General features: G+C 37.7%; 1 protein-coding gene across 7 annotated transcripts in view; it reads right to left on the bottom strand.

The window, feature by feature from the left end:
* FANCC (FA complementation group C) overlaps nucleotides 1-17299 on the bottom strand; it is a 222828-nt gene that overhangs the window by 105045 nt on the left and 100484 nt on the right. For all 7 annotated transcript variants that reach the window (XM_087822607.1, XM_087822608.1, XM_087822612.1 and 4 more), the window contains one exon: nucleotides 11242-11336. In XM_087822607.1, the coding sequence (XP_087678733.1) occupies nucleotides 11242-11336 (95 nt within the window). The remainder of the gene's footprint in view (nucleotides 1-11241; nucleotides 11337-17299) is intronic.

Below are 17299 nucleotides of genomic sequence, written 5' to 3'. Positions count from 1 at the left end.
GACATTATTACAGATATCCCCATTTCCGAATTCTTTGGCCACCTCTGCACAGACCCCAACCCCTTTCCCTCTGGCCTTCACCACACTGCTGTCTGTGTCTTTTGGGTTATGGATATATGTTCTTTGGCTAATCCCTTTAACTTCTTTCATTCGGTCTTCCCCTCCCCGTAACCCCCTCACCCGAGGATATTTTTTTCATTGCTTCTCCGAAAGTGGAAGGAGGGGAGAGAGACAGAGACAGAGAGACATAGATGTGAGAGACACATCAGTTGTTTGCCTGCCGCTCAAGCGCAGACTGGGGCCGAAGATTGAGCCTGCTACCAAGGTACATATCATTGGCTGGAATCAAACCCGGGACCCCTCAGTCCACTGAACCAAACCAGCTAGGGCAGGTAGTTCCATTTTTAATTTTGTGAGGAACCTCCATGCTGTTTTCCATAGTGGCTGCACCAATCTGCATTCCCACTAAAAGTGCTCCAGGGTTTCCTTTTCTCCACATCCTCGCCAGCACTTGTCGTTTGTTGATTTGGTGATGGAGCCATTCTGGCAGGTGTGAGGTGTTATCTCATTGTGGGTTTAACTTGCATCTCTCTGATGATTAGTGACCTTGAGCATTTTTTCATATGTCTCTTGGCATTTGTGTGTCCTCTTTGGAGAAGTGTCTTTTCAGGTCCTTTGCCCATTTATTAAAATGGATTGTTTTCCTGAGGTTGAGCTGCATAAGTTCTTTATATATTTTGGAAATTAACCCCTTAACAGATGTATCATTGGCAAATATCTCCCATACAGTGGGGTGGGTTCCTTTCCCATTTTGATTTTTTTTCCTGTGCAGAAGCTTTTTCATTTGATGTAGTCCCATTTGTTATTTTTTCCTTTGTTTCCCTTGCCCGATGAGATATATCAGCAAAAATATTGCTATGAGATATATCTGATTTTACTGCCTGTATTTTCTTCTAGGATTTTTATGGTTTCGTGACTTACATTTAAGTCCTATATACATTTTGAGTTTATTCATGTGTATGGTGAAAGTTGGTGGTCTAGTTTCATTTTTTTTTGCATGTACCTGTCCCATTTTCCCAACCCCATTTATTGAAGAGCCTGCCTTTACTCCATTGTATGATCTTGCCTCTTCTGTCAAATAGTAACACCATAAAAGGGCGGGTTGATTTCTTGGCTCTCTATTCTTTTCCATTGATCTATTTGCTGTTCTATGTGAGAACCAGGCTGTTTTGATTACAGTGGCTTGTAGTATGGTTTGATATCAGGTATGGTGGCCCCTCCAACTTTGTTCTCCTTTCTCAAGTTTGCTGCAGTTAATCGGGGTCTTTTTTGTTCCATATACATTTTTGGAAGATTTGTTCTACATCTGTGAAATATGCCATTGGTATTTTAATAGGAATTGCATTAAATCTATAGATTGCTTTGGGAAGTATGAACATTTTAATGATGCTAATTCTACCATTTCACGAACACGGTATATTCTTCCACTTGTTTATATCTTCTTCTATCTATTTTTTCAAAGTCCCATAGTTTTCAGAGTACAGGTCTTTCACCTCCTTGGTTAAGTCTATTCCTAAGTATCTTAATTTTTTTATTGCGAAGGTAAATGTGATTGTTTGTTTAGTTTCTCCTCCTGAGAGTTCATTATTGGTGTATAAAAATGCCATCGATTTCTGGATGTTAATTTCGCATCCTGCTACCTTGCCGAATTCATTTATTAAATCTAGTCATTTTTTGAGGAGTCTTTAGGATTTTCTATGTACAATATCATGTCATCTGCAAATAATGAGTTTTACTTCCTCCTTTCCAATTTGGATGCCTTTTATGTTTTCTTCTTGTCTGATCACTGTGGTTAGTCCTTCCAGTACTATGTTGAATAGGAGTGGTGAAAGTGGACACCCCTGTCTTCTTCCTGTTCTTAGGAGAAATGGTTTTAGTTTTTGCCCATTGAGTATGATGTAGGCTGTAGGTTTGTCATATATGGCCTTTATTATGTTGAGGTATGATCCCTCTATTCCCACTTTGCTGAGAGTTATCAAAAATGGGTGTTATATTTCGTCGAGTGCTTTTTCTGCATCTACTGATATGATCATGTGATTTTTATCTTTCAATTTGTTTATGTGATGTATGATATTTATTGATTTGCACATATTTTACCAGCCTTGCATCCCTGGAATAATCCCACTTGGGCACGGTGTATGGTCTTTTTAATATGTTGCTGGATCTGATTTGCTAATATTTTGTTAAGGATTTCAGCATCTATGCTCTTCAGGGATATTGGCCTATACTTCTCTTTCTTTGTAGTGTCTTTATCTGGTTTTGCAATTAGAATAATGCTGACTTCTTAAAAAGAGCTTGGAAGTATTCCTGCCTCTTGGATTTTTTAGAATAGTTTGAGGAGGATAGGTGTTAATTCTTCTTCGAATGTTTGGTAAAACTCCCCTGTGGAACCATCTGGACCAGGGCTTTTGTTTGCTGGGAGTTTTTTGATTACTGTTTCAATTTCATCAGTTATTGGCCTATTCAGGTTTTCTGATTCTTCCTGATTCAGTTTTGACAGACTGTATGTTTCTAGGAATCTGTCCGTTTCATCCACGTTGGTCCAGCTTATTGGCATATAGTTGTTCATGGATTTTCTTACAATCCTTTGTATTTCTGTGATGTTAGTTGTTACTTCACCTCTTTTATTTCTGATGTTGTTTATTTGGGTCCTCTCTGTTTCTTGATAAGTCTGGCTAAAGGTTCATCAATCTTGTTTATCTTTTCAAAGAACCAGCTCTTGGTTTCATTGATCTTTTGTATTGTTTTTTAGTCTCCATGTCATTTATTTCCACTCTGATCTTTATTATTTCCTTCCTTCTACCTACTCTCGGCTTTTCTAATTGTTCTCTTTCTAATTCTTTAAGTTGTAGGGTTAAGTAGTTTATTAGAAATTTTTCTTGTTTTTTGAAATAGGCTTGTAGGGCTATGAGCTTCCCTCTCAGGACTGCTTTCACTGTGTCCCAAGATTTGGGTTGCCATGTGTTCATTTTCTTTTGTTTCCGGGTAATTTGTGATTTCTTCCTGGATCTCATTGTGAACCAACAGAATGTTTAATAACATGGTATTTAGGCTCCACCTGTTTGAATGTTTTTCAGGTGTTTTTTTTTTTTTTTTATCGTAGTTGATTTCTACTTTTGAGCCACTGTGATCCGAGGAAATGTGTGATATGATTTCAATCTTCTTGAATTTGTTAAGACTTATTTTGTGTCCTAACATGTGGTCTTGTCTTTGAGAATGTTCCAAGTGCACTTGAGAAGAATGTGTAATCTGTTGCTTTGGGATGAAATGTTCTTTAAATATCAATTAAATCCATCTGATCTAGTGTGTCATTGAAGGTCACTGTTCCCTTGATTTTTTTGTCTACAAGATCTATCCATTGATGACAGTGAGTATTAAAATCCCCTACTTTCACTGTATTGCTGTTGATCTCTCCCTTAAAGTCCACAACTATTTTCTTAATATTTTTAAGCCAACAGACATATGAAAAGATGCTTAAGATCACTAATCATCAGGGAAATGCAAATAACATCAATTACATGTCATCTCACACCCTTCAGGATGGCTATAATAAGAAATCAAGAAATAAGTGCTGGCAGGATGAGTAGAAAAGGAAACCCTCGTACACTGCTAACTGAATTGTAAATTAGTGAAGTAACTATGGAAAACAGTATAGAGATTCCTCAAAAAATTAAAAGTAAAGCTGTCATGTAATCCAGCAATTCCACTTCTGGGTATTTATACAAAGAAAACAAAAACACTCATTCAAAAAGACAGATGCATCCCTATGTTCACTGCACCATTACTAGTAATAGCTAAGATATAGAAGCAACTTATATGTCCATCAATAGATGAATAAAGAAGATGTGAGATATACAGCCATACAAACACAATGGAATATTATTTAACCATAAAAAATAATAAAATCTTGCCATGTGAAACAGCATGGATGGACCTAGAGGGTATTATGTTGAGTGAAATAACTCAGATAGAGAAAGACAAATACTGTATGATTTCACTGATATGAGAAATCTTAAAAGTAACAAATGAAATAACAAAATAGAAACACCCACAGATATAGAGAACAAGTGGATGGTTGCCAACAGGGGTGGAGGGATAGGAAATAAATAGACAATAAAAATATTAAAAATAAAGAAAGAAAAAGCAAAACAAAACAAAAGAGAGCATTCATTCATAACTGCCAGTGTTTTACCAGAGTGGAGCTGTGAAAGAGGAATCTCCAGCTTCCTGTGCGCTATTCCTGAATTTCACCCTGCCTCTGTTGTTTTTCACTAATTGCCCTCAGGAATTACGCTCTTTTCCCTTTTAAATGATCATTTGATATGCTGTAATGCAAGTTATGTGAGTGTGGTCTCTCTCCCTCTCTCTCAAAATGTCTTACTGTACTGTATTCATCATTCTTCTTGTGATGATGTGAGATGACACAATGCCTGGGAGATGAGAAGGGAGGTGAGTGCCCTGGACAAAGGGAAGATTCATGTCCTAGGCAGGATGAAGTAGAATGGCACAAGATTTCATCACGCTACTCAGAATAGCATGCAATTTAAAACTTATGTATTCCTTATTTCTGGAATTTTCCATTTAATATTTTTGGATGGCGGCTGACCACAGTTAACTGAATCTGCAGAAAGTAAAACCGAGAATAAGAGACTACTATAACAACAGAAATTACCAACAGCAGTAGACATAACTGTGTTTCCAAAATATTGGTGTCTGCCCCTTGGCTGACCAATCCCTAGTGCCATTTTGCCAGTAGTAAACCTACTGTCTACTTCTTCTGAGTCCCCTGCCTGTCTTGCATCTCAGTGTATATACACCATCATCTCTGAGACAACTGGTTTCCTAAAAATGCAGAGCACGCTCTATAGAATGCCCTGTCAATGAAGTGTTACATAAAAATAACAAAACATACAATTTGGAGTTCACTCAAGAACCAGTGTTTATTAGATTCCAATACAGAGAAAACCCTTATGGGAGGGTTCAGCCTTTTTGTTCTATTCAGGCCTTCTACTAATTGCGTGAAACCTACATACATTAGGAAGAATGATCTGTTTTACTCAGTCTATTAGTTTAAATGTTAATCACATGCAAGAACACCCTCACAAAAACACCCAGAATAATGTTTGACCAAGTAGCCGCCACCCCATGGACCAGTCCAGCTGACATGTAAAATTAACCATCATATACAGGCAATGAGACCAATGGAAAGATTTAGGCTCATACTTGCACATATAAAGACACCTGATTTTTCATGAAGGTAACAACATACATAGATAGGTGAGGAAAGGACTTTGCAATAATGGTGTTGGGACAATGGGGTATCCATGTGAAAGCAAAATAAATATGGATGCCCACCTTAGACCATTCAATAAAACAGTTACAGCTAGATTACAGACCAAATAACAAAGGCAAGCCAATATGCTTTTAGGAGATGGACAGTCTTCATGACTTCAGAGTAGGGAAAAATTTCTTAAGATACACAGTTATTAAACACAAAGAGAAAGATTGATAAATCTGACTACAATAAAATTTAAAATATTTTCCTAAGCCCTGGCCAGATGGCTCCATTAGTTGGAGCTTCCTACCATGTACCAAAGAGGTTTCAGGTTAGATTCCTGGTCAGAGCACATACCTAGGTTGTGGGTTCGATCCTTGGTCACATGGGAAGCAATCGATCAATGTTTCTCACATAAATGTTTCTTTTTCTCTCCTCCCCCTTCCTCTCTCTCTAAAATCAACTTTTAAAAAAATCTTCCTGAAAATAAAATAGAATGTAAAACACAAAAACATAAATCAGCCTGGCTGGGCGTGGCTCAGCGGTTGAGCATCAACCTAGGATCCAGGAGATCGAGGTTTGATTCCCGGTCAGGGCACATGCCTGGGTTGCAGGCTCAATCTCCAGTTGGGGGCATGCAGGAGACAGCCGATCAATGGCTCTCCCATCACTGATGTTTCTATCTCTCTCTCCCTCTCCCTTCCTCTCTCTGAAATCAATATAAACATATTTAAAAAAACAAAATATAAACCACAGCATGGAAAAAATAGCTGCAATACATGTAATATAAAAAGTTACCCACATTCAGCACATATAAAGAATTTCTACAAATCAATAAGAAAAAGACAACCAAGTAGAATTTTTAAAAAACAAATAGGGCTGAAGCTCCCACAGGGAGTAGGAAAACCTCCATGAACAAGGAGACAGCCTTTTCGATGCAGGATAGAACAGCAGAAGACAGAGTTCCTCCCCCAATGAGAGAGGGGACAAGGAGGGGAAGGGAGAGGGGGAAGAAGCATCGATTCGGGAGAGAGGCATTAATTGGCTGCAAAAAAAAAAAAATTACAGCTTATTCCTTCAACTAATTTAAATCTCTCCTAAAAAGTCACCTCCTTGGAGAACATTTCTAACTATCCTTTCTAATAGTGAAACTTCATCATCTCTTTCCCTCACTCACCTTTATTTTGGTACATGTGATTTTTTAAAAATTTTTATTATTGAGGTAGAGTTGACACAGAACATTAGTTTCAAGTGCACAACATGATTTGATACTAGTATATAGTGCAAGATGATTACCAAAAAAAGTCTAAATAACATCAATCACCAGTTTAAAAAAAAAAGATTTTTTCTTATGATGAAAACTTTTAAGATCTACTCTAAGCAACTTTGAAATATGCAATACAGTATTATTAACTATAGTCACCACGATGTACATTACATCTCCATGACATTTCTTTTTTAACTGGAAATTTGTACCCTTTAACCCCCTTCACCCATTTCCCCCACTCCAACCCTCCACCTCCACAACCACCAATCTATTCTCTGGATCTATGATCTTATTTTTGTTTTCTTTTTAGATTCTACATTTAAGTGAGATCATATGGTACCTGTCTTTATCTACCTGACTTATTTCACTTAGCATAATGCCCTCTAGGGCCATCCATGCTATTGGAAATGACAAAATTTCATTTTTTTATGGATGAATAATATTCATTGCATATATATGTATGTATGTATTATATATATGTATATACACATACACATATATCACATTTTCTTTATCCAATCATCCACTGATGGGCACCTACATTGTTTCCATACCATTGCTATTGTAAGTAATGCTGTCTTTAGATCCGCCGCTGTATCCTCAGCTTCTGTCATACTATCTAGCAAACAGTAGGTGCTCAAAAAGTGTCTGTTCAATGGATTCACCAGTAAAACTAAGTTTTTCAAGAACCAAGTATTCTGAAGAGATGTGAAAGAGTCCTGTGACTTCAACCAGTCTCTACACTATAACATTAGTCACCGACATAGTGTTTTTATACGACACACTTATGGTTAACAGTAAAACTCCAAAAACCACTTTGTGTTAATGTATTTCCAGCATAACATATTAATATATGCTAACATATGGGAAGCACAAAACAGACTTTTTATTTCATCTCTGTTCTAAAAATACAACTTGGCCTAACATTTTCAAATTGAATAATTAATCTGAATTTTTAATAAATTTTAGAATTTATAGAAGAAATTCTTGGTGTTTCACTCAGGCCATTTCAGTCACACTTGTAATACTCTAGGAACACAGAATAAGCCAAGATTTTATTAGCACAATTAGGATGGTATTGCATATACCAGGCACTAAATAAATGCTCATTAAATAAAACTAACAAATACTAAAATATGGCTTGTTATATAATTTTCAGAAGGCTATTGCATAACAAGTTAAACATCCTTAGTGTGTAATATGTCACTCTAAAACTTTTATGGAGAAAGTATCATTTCTAAGGTAAAAGAAACTATAACCAAGACATGTACCAAAAGTATACCCAAGATATACAACTGATTAATAATAAACCAACAAGTATAGTCTGTCTTGCTGCACTTATGGTCAACATTATATGATTACGTAGGTAGGTATATATAATTAGCTTTAGATTGCTAATACTTAAACAATTAATCTTATTCTAGGTATCTTTTTTATCAGTTAGTATTACAGGCTTGTCTAGTACAGTGAGAAGGAAAACCGTTTTCCCAATCTCCTGTCCTTAACCTCTTCCTACCAGTACTTTCTTCTCAGAACACCATTCAGGTTTTTCTCAATTTTAATCAACTCAGTTCTATGATCTGGTCTGACTACCACTTCCTCTCTCCCTTCTTCTCTTTGAAATTTCTTGAAAGAGTAACCAATATTTATCATCTCCACTTCCTTATCTCCCCATCTTTTCTCAACCTGTAGCAATCAGGCTACTTGGCTCAGTCTCCCGTTAACCTATTCTCACCAAGGTCATTTCTCCTAGTGGCTAAATCCAATTAGCGCTATTCAATCCTTAACTTGCTTTGTGCTCTACAGCTGCCCTGCCCAATACAGTGATGACTATCCACATGTGGCTACCGAGCACTTCAAATATATTGAGTACAAACAATAAAGGAAGTGAATTTTTAATTTTTGAAATTTAAATTTAAAAAACTGACAGTTATAGGTTTCTTTGGAATAATTTGTGTATGTGAACCTACTTTTTAAACTGTATATTTTATAAAATCTAAATACAGATCAAGAATTTCTGATGAAAATGTAGCGTCAGAATTAACATGTAATGTAGATGTAAATGTAACATACACACTGGATTTCAATGACTTGGTATAAAAAAAGGTTATCAAATAATCTTATTAATAATTTTTATATTAATTATATGTTGAAATAATAGTATTTTGGATATATTTGCTTAAATAAAATTATTAAAATTAATTTCACCTGTTTATGTTTTTTAAAGCAGCTACTGGAAAATTTAAAATTATCTATGTATTATTTTATGTCTACTGGACAGTGCTGCACTTAGCATTAGATTATTAGAATGACGGCTTCTCGTTCCATCTTGAAAGGCTGCGGCTACTTATCTCCTTCTACTTCTCTGATGCCCCACTTTCAGTCTGCAGTGGACCTTACTTTCCACCCACTCCTTAAATGCTAGTGCCTCTCGAGGCTGTCCTGAGGCCCTCTCCAGGGACTCTCCCTAGGTGATCTCACTCTCACCCAAGGCTTCCACTATTCGTATACACTGATGACTGTACACCCTTCATCTGCAAATCAGCTCGCTCTTCAGAGAATGGCATTTTCAACTGTACCTACATCTAAGTACATCTGCACTTGATCTGCCATTACATCTTTTGGATATTTACCTTGTTAATATCATAAATCTGGACCCTGTTATCCATTTCATTCAGATCCTCACAATTTCTCACACATTTATCACTACATTAGCTTCCAAAGTACTATCCTTGTCACCTTCCAAATCAATTTCCTTTGGCTGTTAAGTTTCTAAAAGTCACACCTGGTCACATGATTTCTCTGTTCAAAATACTTTGGTGGTTTCCTCACTGCCTTCAAGATAACACAGAAACTTCTTATAATCATACATAACTCTTGGTGCTTACCTGTCTGTTGGCTTTATGCTTTGTTGTCAACCCTATAAAATCCCAACCTCAAGGGTGTCTAAGTACCTGCAGTCCCCTGAATGCAACATTTGCTTTCTCACCACCAGGTTTTCTTTGCACACTCTCTTTCTGCTGACAGCAATTAAAACTCTTAAAACTCTATCCTTGCTCTCCTAGTCATCCTTCAAAACTCAGCTAACATATCACCTCCCCCAGGAAATGTCTCCAAACCTGAGCAAGTCTGAGCAAGTGTTCCTCCTCTGAGTGACCACCATGCCTATTTACTTGTCTACTAATAACCCAGTTGTACTGCCCCTGGGTGCTCTGGCCAGTTTGTGAATTCTCTGAAGGTAGGAATAAAGTGTTTTTACTTTATCTCCCTGTGTTATGCTTAATAAGTACTTATTGATAAACAGACACAACATTAAATAAGAGAAATCCACAGAATAAAATGCAAGGCTAGAAATTTTTAAATGGGCTCACAGAGTCATGAGTGAAATAAAGAAAGTTAACCCCAATCATCCTGAAAAAAACTTTAATTAGATGGTCTATGTCAGGATGTACTGAGGTAGGGAATAGAAAAATATATGCTAAATAATCATTAAAGTATCAAATACTCAACAGCAGCAACAACTTAAAACCTTAAAGGCTAAATGATATTCTATAACCTTGTTTTTCATACCATTTCATCCCTAATTCCACTTATCAGTTCCTTTCTTCCATTCTTTACATTAATTTTCCTTCCAATTAAATTTTGCTTTATTTCCTTCCCTCACCCAATCCTTTTCACTTCTACTGTCCCTCTCCCTTCTATGCTTCTTTGAATATAACAGGAAATTAAAAATATTGTCTTTGTCATCAATGTCGGCAATTTTGTATTAAACAAAGGACAGTAAAAAACCAGTGAACGAAATTATATCACAGTCAAGTTGATAGACAAAACCAGGTGCATTAATCTGGGTGGGTGATTTCATAATACCAAGCAGTAATATGAACCATATGCATACTAAGTGGAGTCTGACAGGCATCAGCGAGTCCTTGGGGTTATGGCGGCAGGACAGTGGGGAGTAAGAAAAGAACAGCCAAATTGCCGGTGGTGAGGGCAGTCACAGCCCAGCCTCACAATATTCTGCAACTTGTGCCTGCCCTTCAAGAGGAAGCAGAAACAGACATGGGGAATGCAGGGAGCAACCAGCTACCTGGACCAGCACAGCTGGGTAACCAATTTGACAGTGTGAGCAACAGCAGCCAACCAGCACCAGGTGCTAGTCTGAGCACAATGGCCTGGATACCAACTTGGGGACACAAAATAAAGACTACTGTTCCCAGGGAATTTCTGAATTTTAGTTCTGTTACAGAATAGATTCTGAGAGAGGTAGAGAAGTACCTGGAGAGGAATTACATAATTACAGTATTTAAACTAGATTGGTAGGGAGAAACAATTTTTTGAAGGACAGCAATTGCTAAAGGGAAATAGAGTACATTCTTTTAAATTACCTGAAAGTAATGTTTCAAAACCACTCAACACTGGGTTTTGTAGGCATAGGAAAGTTCACCCTAAAGATCGACATCTTACAGAATTCACAAACAGAAATGAAATCTCTTGAATAACTTTACACTCAGCAAGACGATGGAACAGAAAAGGGTATGTTGAAATGTTTCTAAAACATCCTAGAACTGGACTGTCAGAGCAACACCTTTAAACAATCAATTTAATTCAAAGCAGTACAGGGCAAGATTTACTCCCTTACCCGTGTCCAGGAGTTAAGTTTCGATTCTCCAGAATTCTGTGGTTCTTTGTTAATCAGACAACATAAGCACCATATTAGAATTTTTTGGCTTTCATCTGCAAGAAAAAAAACTAAAATGAGTAGGTTTAATCAAATAAAAGGGAAAGATAATCAGTATTAAAAAATTTAAAACACTATTTACAGGAAACATGTTTATTATATTTTAGGAAAATCTCAAACTATTAAGTTCACAGGCCAAGCATCCAGAACCACGTGTGAAACAACTTTGTGGGGTTTTTCCTTCTTGTGGGTTTGGGATCACGTATACTCAGCCCTTGTGTGGTCAGTTCCCTTTCTGTTACAGCTGCAACTTTTAAAGCCAAAAGAGAATGATGGAAAGAACTAAAAGAACTGGGCTTTTCTCAAGATCAGTTCTTTACTTCTCATTTCAAACCTTTAATAGTCAACCTTTTTAAGGCAACATAATTGTTATAGGCAGCACTCAATATTTCAGACTTAACCTTTTAATTTTCTAATTTGCCAAAACACCCTCCCTTTCTAAAAACAAATTCAACAAAAAATTGTTTAATACCAAATGGTTTGGATAAAATAGAAGCATCTTAACATGCTCCTAATTCTTTACTCTAAAATGTAAAACTTTACTAAATATGTGATGAAAATACTGAACTTTGAAATCTTATTTTGAAAACTGAGTCCATTTGAGCTGAAAATTTTGTAACAGGACTGAAAAGCAAAACAAGGCCTAAAGACTGAAGAAGTCAGTTACCTGAACAAGAGCCAAGCAACTGTGGACTTGATCACCAGGCCATGGAGGTGAGGCTGAGGAAGCCCAGCACCTGGAATCAAGCCTCTGCAGACCACCTTATGCCCCTGTGGGGGCAGGAAAATAAATTTTCCTTCTACCCTTCTAAATTCTTCTGTCTGGACTAGTAATCAAATTAACATAAGACAGATTAACAGGAGAAAAATGACAAAATTTATTATATATGTACATGTGGGGTTCCACAAGAATATGGGACGGGAGAAGTCGGGCAATTAAGGCTTATGTGCCATCTTCAGCTAAGGAGAGGGGGTGGCAACTATGGTCTTGGACTTTAAAGGGCAGGAAGACAATTCACATGGAGATGGAAGAGCAAATGTTTGGTAAATAACTGTTTGCTGGGTTATCTTTAACAATGGGACACAGAGAGGACCTTGACCAAAGGGCCTTAGTAGGTTCCTCCCTATCACACTTAGTTTTTATTAAACTGTAGCTATTTATGAAAATAGCTTCCTTCCTGGAGCAGGTTCTCTATCTAAATTCTTTTAGTAGCTGGGGGGAAGGTCCAAGTTTTTTTTCTAAGTCTTTTGTTAATTAAAAGTAATCAGCTTAAAATAATCAATATTCCAAAAGGCATATTTTGGTGTAAAAAACTCAGCTTCTCCTCACCCTTTACCTTCTATCTTCTGCAATCTCATAAACACAGTTTCTGTATGGGGTTCATTAATAAGAAACAAGGAAAAGACAAACTACACAAAGCGACCACCGCATTTTTAACCACACACCAAAAGACACAGTATTTTTTAAAACCATTTTTTACCCATAAATATATATACATATGCTTATGGTCTCCTAATAACTAACATCTCTAAACAAACTTATCAGGAGTTATTCGAAGGGACATTCACATTCACTTTTTCCCCTAGTTTTTATGAGCTTGCCTAAGATCAATTTATTTCAAAAATTATATAATTTAACCTCTAAGTACCCTAGGGTTCTTCAGGTGAACCAATGCCACTGATTAAAAATGTGGCTATTGTATGTTTTATGCTTTAAATATTAGAAGAAATTCCATCTTCATGTGACAAATGACAGACACATCCAATGATAAGCTTTAGACAGGAAAGAGAGAAGTTAGGAAAAACTCCCAACAAGTGGAATGAGGAAGCAGGAGCAGACATCACAGGCCAGTAAGTGCCAGCGAGGTCCTCTCCTCAGGTGGGGACCTCCACACATGATCAAAGGGAAGCAGCTTATGGCAGAAAACGCCTGCTGGAGTCACAGAAGTCATGATGTCATCAACAAGGACTGGCTAAAACCAGATCAATCCAAGATGGAGGAAAAGTTGACCAGAGACCAACCCCAAAGTCCATTATATCATCATTATAATGAAATTGACATCACAAGTAGAAGGGGGACCTCAGGGGAACAAACACCATGACACTTCCAGGAGGGACCATGTTAGCGACAAGGCCCCCTCCCAACCAGAAGGCAAAAACTGAATTTGGTGCCACAAAGTTCAGAAACTGAAAACACATAAAATCCCAGGAACTAACTGAGCACAGGGCACAACTCACAAGTTCGCTCGCATCCACTCAGACAGGTATTTTCACTTCTTTCACGGTCATACCCTGTGAGGCTTTGCAGCTAGAGGGGCAGTGGGTGGCGGCAGCCAATCCTGGGTTCAACCCCTGATCCTGTCTCCAAGAACCCCACAGTCTGACCTCTTTCTTTCTCTATCTAATAAAACTTGCTTTCGCTCTCACTCAGACTTGTTCTTGAATTCTTTCCCGTACGAGTCAAAAGCCTGGAGGTCCCAAACCATACGGGGGCAGAACACCCGATAGGAACCAATCCCGTGACAAGCTTGCACAAGCAGCTTCCCGGGTTAAAAAAGAATGCAACCTGATGGAAAGCATTTCCAAAACTTAGACATTCAATATCAAAAAAGGAAAAAGAAAAAGGAAATGTTCATTTATAGAGCTTAAGTCTAAAAGAATACAAAAGATGGGATTTTCTCCCAGGTATTGAGAGATTCCACACATTTAGTTCAACAAGTATATTTATTTTTCTCTCAAAAAGAAAAAGAAAAGCCCTGGCCAGTGTTGCTCAGTGGTTAGAGCATCATCCCATGCACCAAAGGGTCGTGGGTTCGATTTCTGGTCAAGGGCGCATATCAGGGTTGCAGGTTCAATCCCTGCCTGGGCTGGGTGTGTGTGGAGGAAACCAACTGAAGTTGTCTATCTCACATAGAAGTCTCTCTCTCTCTCTCTCTTTCTCTCTCTCTCTCCCTTCCACTCTCTCTAAAAATCAATGGGAAAAAATATCCTCAGGTGAGGATTAACAAGAAAGAAAGAAAAAGAAAAGCCAAAGAAACTTTCACCCAACCTTTAGGAGATGACTTCCTTTGCCAGAGTCAATGCACTGAAATACACTGAAATGTACAGCTAAGGAGATTACTTTGTTTTAGGAATTTACAGATGCAAGCCATCACTTATTATTCATGAATGCTACATGCACAGTACAGGGGATGGCACCGAGCATCCAGCCAAGCAATTAAGTGAGATGGGAAACTGCCTGGGGTTCATCATGGGGGCAGTCACTGACAGCAGATCTTAGTGCAAATTTGGATTCTGAAAAAGAGTAGAAGGGAAAGGAATATACCAACATATATTTGCCACCTAGTGTTTTATTTTTTGATATCTTGAACTGAAATTTCAAATAAAAGCTAAGTTAATTCTTTCAACTTTAATTCTATAGCTTAAAAGTATAAAGGTAGCATATTTTGAGACAATAAATATTAACTGTTTTAAGCTGCCAAGTTTGGGGACAAACTGTTACACAGCAACAGACAGCAAGTAGTGAGTAAGAGAGGTTACAGCTTTACGTTTAATTTTGAGGGCAGGGCTAGAATCAAGGATTCTCAGGGGGTAAAGGCAGTAATTTATGCAGAGAGCACCACTGAATACAAGGTGCTCTCCCTTTCTGTTACTGTCTACTCTGTCTCTTCTCTTTCTGGTGTCTTCATTTCCAAATACCTCTTCCTTCTTATTTTCCTTGTTTCTGCTCCTGTTCTCACTTAACCTTATAAGAGACTTATTTCCTTGATGGAAATTATTTACTTTTACTGTATTTAAAAAGTAATTTTGATATTATATAATTGTAAAAAAAAAAGACCCTTTACTGAAATAAAATGCCCAGCCAGTGAAACAACGCATATTAAGTTCCTCTATGCCTGTCAGTCTTCTCTGTGAGCTCAGAATCAAACGTACACCTCAACAGGAACCTGACATTTAATGGGCAGTTCAAAAGGCAACACACACATTGAAACAGAAAGAGGTGGAGAATTTGTTTCTGGTTGTCAGAGGGGGCCAATGTAATGAAGGCAAGGTGCTAAGGAAAGATCACAGACTGATACAAGTTTAAGGCCATAGGAATAAAATTAATCCAACCTCACACTTTTATAAATAAGGAATCAGAAACCCAGAAAGTTCCATGGCTTGTCTTAGAAAACCCCATCTCATCTACTGTCCTCCAAGAGTCAGTCATAGCATGAGCTTCCCTGTGAAAGAAACTCTCCTTCCCTTCAGATCCTTGTTCCAACTTCTGGTCTCTTTTCTCCTTGTCTGGAAAGTGAGCAGAAATTGTGAATCATGTTTTCCTAGGCCCTGGCATACAAACAAACAACAACAAAACCCCCCACAAAAGACAAAGAAAACAACTGCGTAAATATCTGTCCAGTGAATATATACATTCAGGTGAAGCTGGCAGTGGTAAAGCTGGGACTAGAATGCTTCAACCACCTGGTGTGATCCATGGGGTTTAGATCATTACAACAACGTAGACTTTAGAGAGTGGGCTCCTGGCTCTTATTAGCTTTGTATTCTGGAAAAAGTGACTTATTTACTCTAATCCATAATTACCTTTTCTGCAAGACTATCATCAAGAACTCAGATCCACTATGCAATCCACAGAGACCAGTGCTCAGCACAAAGTGAGCAACGCCTCTCACTCTAGTTCTTCAATTCTGTAACACAACCTTTCCCACATTTTAATATTCTGAATTAGGGATGTCTTATATGTACCATGTACCCTTAAAGGGCATAGCATTTTTTTCTAAAAAATGGTTATCCAATCAATGAAGTATCTAACAATAGGTGATGCCTTTACTTATTTATTTATTTTTTATTTATTTATTTTTTAAAATATATCTTTATTGATTTCAGAGAGAGGAAAGGAGGGGGAGACAGAGAGATAGAAACATCAATGATGAGAGAGTCACTGATTGGCTGCAGCCCGCAACCTGGGCATGTGTCCTCACTGGGAATCAAACCCAGATCGCCTGGAACCTTGGTCGACGCTCAACCTCTAAGCCACGCCCGGACGGGCTAGGTGGTGCCTTTAAATGGAAGAAATTCAACAGTCTTTTCCTTTTCCTTCCATCAGTATCATCAACCTAGCTCAATATTTTTCAAACTTTTGGTCATAACCCATCAATGGGTTGTGAAATCAGTTTTGGGTCAGGAAGATAATTTTTAAAATAGCATAGTGAATATGGTTTTCACATAATAAAAATAAGCATTCTTTAATGAAATGTGTGTGCATGTACATGTATCTATGTGTATAAGTGTATATGTAGGTATGCATATATGCATATGCACATGCACAAAAAAGTTTTTCTGGTCAAAGATGTTTGAGAAACACTGGCACAGCTGAAATATAAATATAGGACAGGTAGGTGTGGCCCTGGTAAGTGTGACAAGTACAGTGGTGGCTGTACAATGACGACTTTGCCATTTTAGATCAAGAACTTAACAGGCTGAGTGGCTGGGGGAGGAAGAATCAACTCAAGAGGGAAGCAGAAGCAAGAGGCGTAAGTGGAGAGGAAGAGAAACAGATGGGGGGGTCACAGGAAGTGAGTCTGAGTGTGTTCCGTGCACCCATGCATGTATGCTCAGGACCAAATGCTGGTATCATGCTACACAATGTCTTTGACTAAAAAGTATGAAAAGTAAATATTACATTAGCTAATAATATAGTCAAATTGAGGAAATAAACCTCAACCTTGCACCTTCAGATGCATCTTCTCCACCCTACCATAGGCCCTAGGATGACAGAGACATCTAGTCTTCCAGGACATCAGACAGGCAAACCAACAATTATAAAACAGTGTAGTGTTATAATTAAGGGAAGTGCTGGTGGCTCTGGAGACACTATAAGAGGTTCCAAACTCAGCCTCAACAAGGTGATTTAAAAAGTTTATGAGGAGGAGAGATGAGAACAGATAAGGCAACAAGA

This window comes from Miniopterus natalensis, chromosome 12 (genome assembly GCF_054644295.1).
Source record: "Miniopterus natalensis isolate mMinNat1 chromosome 12, mMinNat1.hap1, whole genome shotgun sequence".
Taxonomy (NCBI): domain Eukaryota; kingdom Metazoa; phylum Chordata; class Mammalia; order Chiroptera; family Miniopteridae; genus Miniopterus; species Miniopterus natalensis.
The sequence above is the reverse complement of the archived record's forward strand: the minus strand, read 5'-3'. Positions and strand labels throughout refer to the sequence as shown.